At 39.8% G+C, this 8,666-nt stretch overlaps 1 protein-coding gene across 2 annotated transcripts in view; it reads left to right on the forward strand.

Moving 5' to 3' along the window:
• setd3 (SET domain containing 3, actin histidine methyltransferase) overlaps positions 1–7,523 on the forward strand; it is a 137,009-nt gene extending 129,486 nt beyond the window's left edge. For both annotated transcript variants that reach the window (XM_086002736.1, XM_086002737.1), the window contains 2 exons: positions 513–673; positions 2,001–7,523. In XM_086002736.1, the coding sequence (XP_085858862.1) occupies positions 513–673; positions 2,001–2,474 (635 nt within the window). In that variant the 3' untranslated portion in view covers positions 2,475–7,523. The remainder of the gene's footprint in view (positions 1–512; positions 674–2,000) is intronic.
• The last annotated feature ends 1,143 nt before the right edge of the window (positions 7,524–8,666 follow it).

The raw sequence follows: 8,666 nt of genomic DNA on the forward strand, positions 1-8,666 counted from the left end.
CAGAAAAAATCCAGAAATGCACTGCAAATTAGTCAGCATCTGCCAGATGGGCCAACGTTTGGGTGGAACCCTTCTTTAGGATTGAAAAGTGGCTCAGTAAAAGTCGTTTTACAGGTTTGCTTAAAAAAAAAAAATTTTTTAAATGAGGTAGCTCTGAATTTGTGTCCTCAACTGTACTGTCAGCCTGAGGCTGACAATACAGTGATGGAGGAGAAAATCCGTGTGCAAGTCAGCACAAACTAGTCTGTGCATCTCCTTGTAGCCATTAGCACATACCTCAGAAATGAGAGCATGCCTGCTCGCTCAGCTGGGGAACTGGGTGCTACTTGAGGGATGCAGAAAGAACGGGTAGTGAAATATTCAATGAACAAAATAGGGGACGACGGGGAGGATACTACGGTTTTCTTTTCAAATTGTAATCGGCCCAAGTTACCCTTATGCTGAAATCAGGCCCCAGGGTCTTTGACCTATCAAAGTTTGAATGCTCTCAGTTATAATTTATTTAATTACAGATGAATTGAAAGAACATCTTGTGGGAGAGCAGGCAATCGATAAGATCTTTACCTTAGGAAACTCTGATTTCCCTGTAAGCTGGGATAATGAAATCAAACTGTGGACCTTTCTTGAAACCAGAGCTGCACTCCTCTTAAAAACGTATAAAACTACTACTGAGGTAAGTTCTGCCTATTATTTTGTTATTTACAGTAAAAACAAATAAAACAAAAGAGGATTTGCAAGTGATCTAGCCTTATTGATTTTAATTTAGTGTGTTTGTCTTGCATTTAAAAATAGAAACTCAGTTTGTGTTTTTAGGGTTTATTGGTACTTTAAAAAAAAAGAATGAGGATTGTCTCTATGTAAAGCTGCATTAGCTAACATGGAAATAGAATTATAGAATGATATAGCACAGAAGGCCATTTGGCCCATCGTGCCTCTGCCTTTGAAAGAGCTATCTAATTAGTCCCACTCTCCTGCACTTTCCCCATAGCCCTGCAGATTTTCCCCTTCAAGTATTTATCCAATTCCGTTTTGAAAGTTACTATTGAATCTGCTTCCACCATCCTTTCAGGCAGTGCATTCCAGATCATAACGACTCACTGCGTAATTTCTTTTTTCTTATTTTGCTTCTGGTTCTTTTGGCAATTATCTTAAAATCTGTGTTTTCTGGTTACCGACCCTTCGGCCGCTCGAAACAATTTCTTAATTACTCGTCTGCTGCTGAAACTCTCATCCTTGCCTCTGTTACCGCTAGACTTGACTATTCCAATGCCCCCCTGGCCGGCCTCCCACCGTGCACTCTCCATAAACTTGAGGTCATCCAAAACTCTGCTGCCCATGTCCTAACTCGCACCAAGTCCCATTCACCCATCACCCCTGTGCTTGCTGACCTACATTGGCTCCCGGTCCGGCAACACCTCGATTTTTAAAATTCTCTTTTTTTTCAAATCCCTTGTTCCTTCCTCTCTCTGGAACCTCCTCCAGCCCTACAACCCTCAGATCTCTGCGCTCCTCCAATTCTGGCCACTTGTGCATTCCCGATTTTCTTTGCTCCACTATTGGCAGCCATGCCTTCAGCTGTCTTGGCCCCAAGCTTTGGAATTCCCTCCCTAAACCGCTCCGCCACTCCACCTCTCTCTTCCTTTTAAGATGCTCCTTAAAATCTATCCATTTGACCAAGCTTTTGGTCACTTGTTCTAACACCTCCTTATGTGGTTCAGTGACAAATTTTATTTGATTATCAGTCCTCTGAAGTGCCTTGGGACATTAAACCATGTTAAAGACGTTAATATAAATGCAAGTTGCTATCAAAACCTTTCATGAACACCTCCTATTAAATCACCCCTTAACCTTCTCTGCTCTAAGGAGAACATCCCCAGCTTCTCTAATCTCTCCACATAAACGAAAGTCTGAACCTTTTGATAATGAAGTTAAGTTGGCATTATCCATGCGCAATAAATGTCTCTGTCCTCTTCCCCCTCTCTCCGCACCTCTGATTTTAGGATGATAAATCATTGCTCAAAAAGCCAGAGCTTTCCTACCACACCAAGATGGCCATCCAACTCCGTACAGCAGAGAAGGAGATCTTGGAAAAAGCAGTGCAAAGCGCTGCTACAAAAAGAGAGCACTTTACAGAACTCCAGGACAAAGGGGCACCACTTCCCAAGTATGAGGAAAGTAACATCGCCGTGCTGGAGAACAATGTAACAGACTCCAAAATTCCGATGGTCCTGAGAAATTTAAACAGTGATGATGAAGGAGAGCAGGAGTTGAAGTTAACGGAGGCCCTGGGCGAGGCAATTGTGGGAGGGGAAGGCATAATGAATGGAGAGAGCACTTTTCCCGATGACACCGATCCTAAAGGTCATGAGAGCCCTAAACAAGAAAACGACGCCAAAGAGACTGGAGATGCCAAAGAGACTACATCAGAAAAGATTGAACACACTGAAACAGTTGAAATTGAAGAACAATCATGAAATATAATTAAAAAAGAGAGGCTTGTCCTCCATATACCAGTGTGAAGTGCAAATGGGAACTCTGAACATTACAGTAGCTGAAAGTGCAGCACATTTGATCATGTCCTTTTAAGGTGAGACGAGGTGGAGCTGAACTGGTCTTGTCACGAGCATATTTGCAGTAAAATTTCAGTTTATTTAAAATAAGTGGTCTTAAAATAGCTTCTGGCCAATGTTTGCCTAGTCTCAGTGTTGGGTATGGATACAGGGAGGAGTGTGAATCAGTTCAAGTGCGTTTTCAGCATCAAAAGTCAATGACTTAAGATTTGTTTCGTTTTTTTAAAAGAAGCTTTTATTTAGCACAAAAAAACAAGCTTTGGGTCAAATGAAAAGAAAAATAACAGTGAAAAGCTGGTGTAAAGTAATTCTTTTTGTTTTAATGACATGCGTATGTTGTTTGGTACACAAGATTTAAAAAAAAAAAAATGTAATGCTTTTAAACACAATATTCATTTTGTTTGTACATTTAAAGGAGTTCCACAGGAGTGCAGACTCATGTGCACTCAAACCCATCCACAGTGACCACAAACCAGTTGTCCCTTGTTGACTATTATAATCAGGTGGTTGCTATTTCTAGTTTTTGTTTCTTATTGGTGCAAAGAATATCAAGTGGTGGGTGTGTAACCAACTGGTATGTCATAGACTGAATATCACGGTTCCATATGGCTGCTAGGAATATCATGTCTGCTGCAGACACGTTGTAAGCATTAAACATAACCACAAGACGGGGGGTTGATGTAGAATTCTGAAGTATGACTTCCAGTGAGGCTCAACTTTCTGACTGGGCAAACTGAAGTGCCAAGCCTTTTACAACCACAGCACAGAAACTCATGAATCCTTAGAAGCTCCAGAGTCTTTGATAATGTTGATTGGTTCATACGTTTGGCACCAGTGTCATCTGCAAACAGTTAAGGGAAATCTAGACTAATATTTTCTGTTCTAGTCTGTGACAGTTTAAACTGGTGTGGTCCTTAATTCCCATGAGAACATTAGTGCTATTTGTTTGAACCCCTCAACCAGATGCATATCCCATCTGCAAAAGACCGTGGGCAGATGGTTACCAGAAGCTGGGCTTTATTCCACTTACAATAATGGGGATTCTGTGAGGGCTGAGGTTTAATGGCCTTCATAAGTTGATGACCCAACGTAGCCATAGTGCACATGCCTACATCCTTTTCTTTCCACACCTTTACCCCAAGTCATTGGTAATGTAACTCCTATCCTAACCAAAGCTGTCCATTTTCTTACTTTTAGCCTATATTTGTTACTCTGCTCATACATTAGATCAATCTATCCTATTTAGCTGGGTTAAAATTAAGTAATAGTGGAGTGACTATTGTAGGGGAAAAGTCATTCTCTTTCAGATATGGAGCAGAGAGCAAGGTTTGCATAGAATGAATGTAGCTACAATATGACACTGATTCTTAAAATAAATGTTAAGACTTACACTTTTAGACCTTTGATAATTTGCTGTTAATTTCGCCCCCCCCCCCCCCCCCCCCCCCCGTAACTGAAAATTGCCATCACGTGGTGCTGGGCACAGTCTGGTTCCAACCTCGTATGGTAGTGCGACTGCAATTCTGAATCCGAAGTTCAGGTTCAGTTCATGTTATGGACGAACTGCCTTTGGGTGTTGTGAGCTGTGAAATTTTGAGACGCTGCCTTAACTGGCAATGAACATCATTCAAGTAAAGCCCACGCTTTATAATTCAAAGTTGCTTCATTCAAGTTATCTGATGATATAACAATTTTTTTTTACTACTAAATTCCCAACTGCTGATATTCGTGATGTTTTGTTCAAATTATTGCCTAATTCACATTTTTTTTAGTGCAGGAATCGACTAATCTTTATCAAGTGAATTTGGAAGTGTGTGTAAAAAAAAAAAAAAAAAAACAGAATGCTTACCCCTTTCAGAGTCAAGTGAAAATTCATAGCTCAAACCAACCCTATATAGATGGGTAGTCTGCCATTGTAATGGCAGAATTGATGGTTTGAAATGGGTAGCTTTGCATCTTTTTGATGCATAATTGTATTAGTTGTCTTTTGAAATATGAGATTGTGGGATTTATTTCTATCATGTTGAGCAGGAGCTTTTACTGACCTCACTGTATTCTGAGAATCAGGAACACCATATTTGGGGAAATGGCAGGACCGGTGGATTGTAAAGGGCTAACTGCTGTGTCCATATTCTAGTGTGTAGTGTGTATATAATCTGCACCACTTATTCTATTTGAATGAATACATGTGAGTTTTGTAAATTTAGCAGCTTCTGTACTATTCGCTTGAATAATTTACCTGGCTGTAATGGTCATTTAACCCTTTGAGGACTGAAGAGCAATTTTATTCTGAAGGACTGTCTTTTTTTAGTTTCTGATTTGCGGGAGGGAGTGTTCCTTAGCATTTCTCCTAAGTCTCTGTCTCTGAAATACTGTTCATTAATAAGATTGTTTGTACTTTGCCCTCCAATATCGGACAGAGTATGAAACACCCTATATGTTTTATACTGTTCTTTAAAGAAAATGGGAACTACCTGCACTATTCATGCAGGTTTTAGACTAGATGCTTCTACAACCCTCAAAATATTAAAGGAGATCAAGTAATGTGAAAAACTGTGAAGAAAGGCCAGTGTTCTCCGTGAAATGGCCTTATTTTTCCCTAGAAAGTTCAGGCTGCATTTCCTCTTGAACGTGATTTACTCCGAAAGATGAAATTAAAGTAGCTCACCTTCCAAAGATCATGATTGGAGCGCATTTTGTTTTTGAGAAAATATACTTTCCACTTGCTACTGATTTTTGTTTTTGTTTGTTTGTAAATTTGTGACTCCAGTTTCTGGCTCCTCTCCACTGTGTTACAGAAATATTTTGCTCAGAATTGTAAACCACAGCACAAAGGAGAAATCTTCATTATACGGCAGAAAAAAATGAAGATTGCTTCAAACATCGTGACTTTATGTAGGTGTATTTGTATTCTTATTTAAAAGGAAAAATCACAATTATGTGGCACTGCCGCTCTGAGGCTGCAATGTATTATAACAGCAAAGTATTAACGCGTCGCCTGTTGATTGAATAGAAAGCTTCCTCGCAAGTGCATTGCTGCTCAGAGTGGAGTTGGGCTGCAAGTACCTTAAGCCACTGTTTTTGAGACCAGGCAAAGTACATTAATAGACATGTGCCAAGTCAGGTGCAGCTCGAGCCCAGCTTACTGCCCAGGAAGTAGGGGCAGCACCTAAAGGCATGCGTCTAGACTTCTCTTCCGGGGCCACCTAGTTGTGCAGAGCCCTGTGAGCCGCATAACAACAATTTGGTGGATAAATGCTAAATGTGCCAGTGAGTAAGCAGCTCTTTCCAAACTATAAGGCAAAAATTGATACCGGCCAAACCAGCAGTAAGAAACGTAAACACACAAAATCAGTCACAAGAATTCTTGCTTACGCAAATAGAAACCCGAGTCACCAAGTTGCCAGGGTTCTTGGGGCACATATGACCCATGGGTTGTAGTTTGGATCCTCCAGGCCTAACTGGCCCATTTACAAGTTCAACAGGATCTAATCTGATGGCAAGATGAATACATCTATAGATTACCACTAACACAAAAGGACAATACTGTGGATACTGGAAATCTGAAATATAAACAAAGTGCTGGAAATATTCAACAGGTCAGGCAGCGCCTGTGGAGAGAGAAACAGAGTTAACATTTCAGGTAAGGTCATTGACCTGAAACTTTAACTCTGTTTTTCTCTCCACAGATGCTGCTTGACCCGCTGAGTATTTACAGCATTTTCTGTTTTTATTATAGATTACCACTGATGATTGATGTCTTTAATAAGAAAGCATTTTTTTAATTCATTGATGTGGATGTTGCTGGCAAGGCCAGCATTTATTGCCCATTCCTAATTGCCCTTGAGAAGGTAGTGGTAGGCCGCCGCCTTGAACCGCTGCAGTCCGTGTGGTGAAGGGACTCTCTCAATGCTGTTAGGTAGGGAGTTCAGAGATTGGTCAGTTCCAGTAATCCCCTCCAGCAAAACATCGAGTTAATGCTGTAACTGTACAGAGTATGCATGTCTGGTTGTTTACATTTATTTTTATTAGACTGAAGTTTATGCTTTATTATATTTACAAATTGTGTATTGAGATTTAACCCTTTTTTAACACCCTACATGTTAAAATTTCTAAAAATAGAGTTAAAGAAGAGCTGTCCAGTAGCAACTTAAAGCGACCACTGATTACTAAAGATGGCTAGAGGTTGTTGTGGTGGCCATATCCAGCCTACACAAAACTGCAATTATGTTTTGACAATCAAAATATTTTTTTTGCTTCATGTGAGTGGCCACTCCCCAAACAGAAAGTTGCACAGTAACTAAATCATAGTTCACTGCACGAAGTAAGGTAGCAAAGCAAACAGAATTTTTGATTCATGAGCAACGGCCAAGCAAAGGCTTCTACTGTTGAAAGAACTTAAGTGTACGAGACTTGGGAGGGAGAAAAGATTCAGAATTAGAGTGTCAGTTGCTTGACCATTTTTAATCGATGACATCAAAATCATATACAAGAACAGACAGAATGTTCTCTTTTAAAAAAAATTCTTGAGTAGAGTAGCTTGCAGAAATATGGCTGAGTAACTTTTTCCAAACCAAAATCAACTTTACTATATAACTGATGAGTGAACACTTAACTTGTTAGGTATCGCAATCCATGCTGCTGAGAAAACATGAGCTGCTTCTCGCCGTCTATGAAAAGCAGTCTGTTGTTTTTATTATATGACGATTGAATGATCACTGGTACAAGACTAGCACGGGTGGGTGCAAGACTATTGCACAACTGGGCCATGCTATGCAAAAAAAAAAAAGGAAAATAGCGTTATCAAAAACTTAACACAATAGAAGTAAATGAAAAAACCCTGAAAGTTCCTATTCTTTGTACCATGAAATACTGTTACCTTCGGCACTCTTCAAATTGAACTTTTGTTTTAAAACTTTAGACAATAAATGCCTCTTTATAAAAAAAAAAAATCCAGTCTTTTGCTCATCACCAACAAATGTTAAATGACACTGATTTGATTTTCATGTCCAAAAGATGTAAAAGCTCCAGGGTCTTTCCCCGAAGCTGTGAACATAGCCTTTTTACTGCTACTCATCCCTAAACATCATGATGTTAAATTGATGCTATGAGCTAAAAAACAAAACTCAACTCATTGATTACAGTGAAGTCATTTTCCACATCTGGTTATATCCTCTACGGTTATGCAAACAGTCCAAGTAATCCATTGTGAGACATTTCTGAAGGTGTTCTATAAATACAAGTCCTCTCTTTTTCTCAGTCTGCACAGAACACAGTGAATGTTTTAAAATGGTGGTATTTTTAATCATTGAAACATTTTTGCAGCATTTTTTTTTTAAGATTGGACAAGTTTGGTGAAACACACTGGCTGATTCTTGCCCTTCACCCTTTGTTATTTTACAGTGGGTGAAAGGCCCTTGGTCCATACAGAAGTAAGCAAAACCCCAAACACAATTTAGGAGTGGTTCTGCACTCTGGCGCCCCCCAGCGGGGAGCAGGTGGGAGAAAGATGGAAAACCTTGATTCCCTGAAGCATGTTCCCTACGATATCACTCCTGTCGGTGCTGGGTCATGGAAGCACCCCTTTTGCTTGATAGCTCTGTTTGAAGAAAAGCAACGTTTTTACACAAAAAGTATGCCATTTGAATCAGTGACAAGTCTCCAGAAGGTGCCAGTAAAATTCATCAAAACAAAAGAAAACAAAAAACTATTGAAGATCATAAGGTACGGTTCTGCTGCACTGGTTCTGCATAAGCAGAGCCATACAGCTTTCAGCAAGAGTTGCTCCAATTGGCAGAGCGTGCGCTGTAATCTGCACTTTCAAGATTAACTTTGTGAAGCGTTGTCCGAGATGAACTTTCTGTTAACACATGATGACACGCTGCAATTTAACATTAAAATAAACATTGGCTCATTTTTTTTATGGATTCAGTAGCCTCCGAAAGTGTTACAGCTTGAGCTCCTTTTGAACGTGGCTGTTCTTCAAGTGTAAATGGAGAGATAATTTATATATTTTTTGTGCTGGCATTTGTAATGTTTCAGCTGTTGGACTTGTATTCCACTATAATATGTTGCAGCTTGAAAATGGGGGAAAAT

The sequence above is a fragment of the Somniosus microcephalus genome, chromosome 12 (genome assembly GCF_052327205.1).
Source record: "Somniosus microcephalus isolate GS21.2 chromosome 12, FLI_Smic_1.0, whole genome shotgun sequence".
NCBI classification, from domain to species: domain Eukaryota; kingdom Metazoa; phylum Chordata; class Chondrichthyes; order Squaliformes; family Somniosidae; genus Somniosus; species Somniosus microcephalus.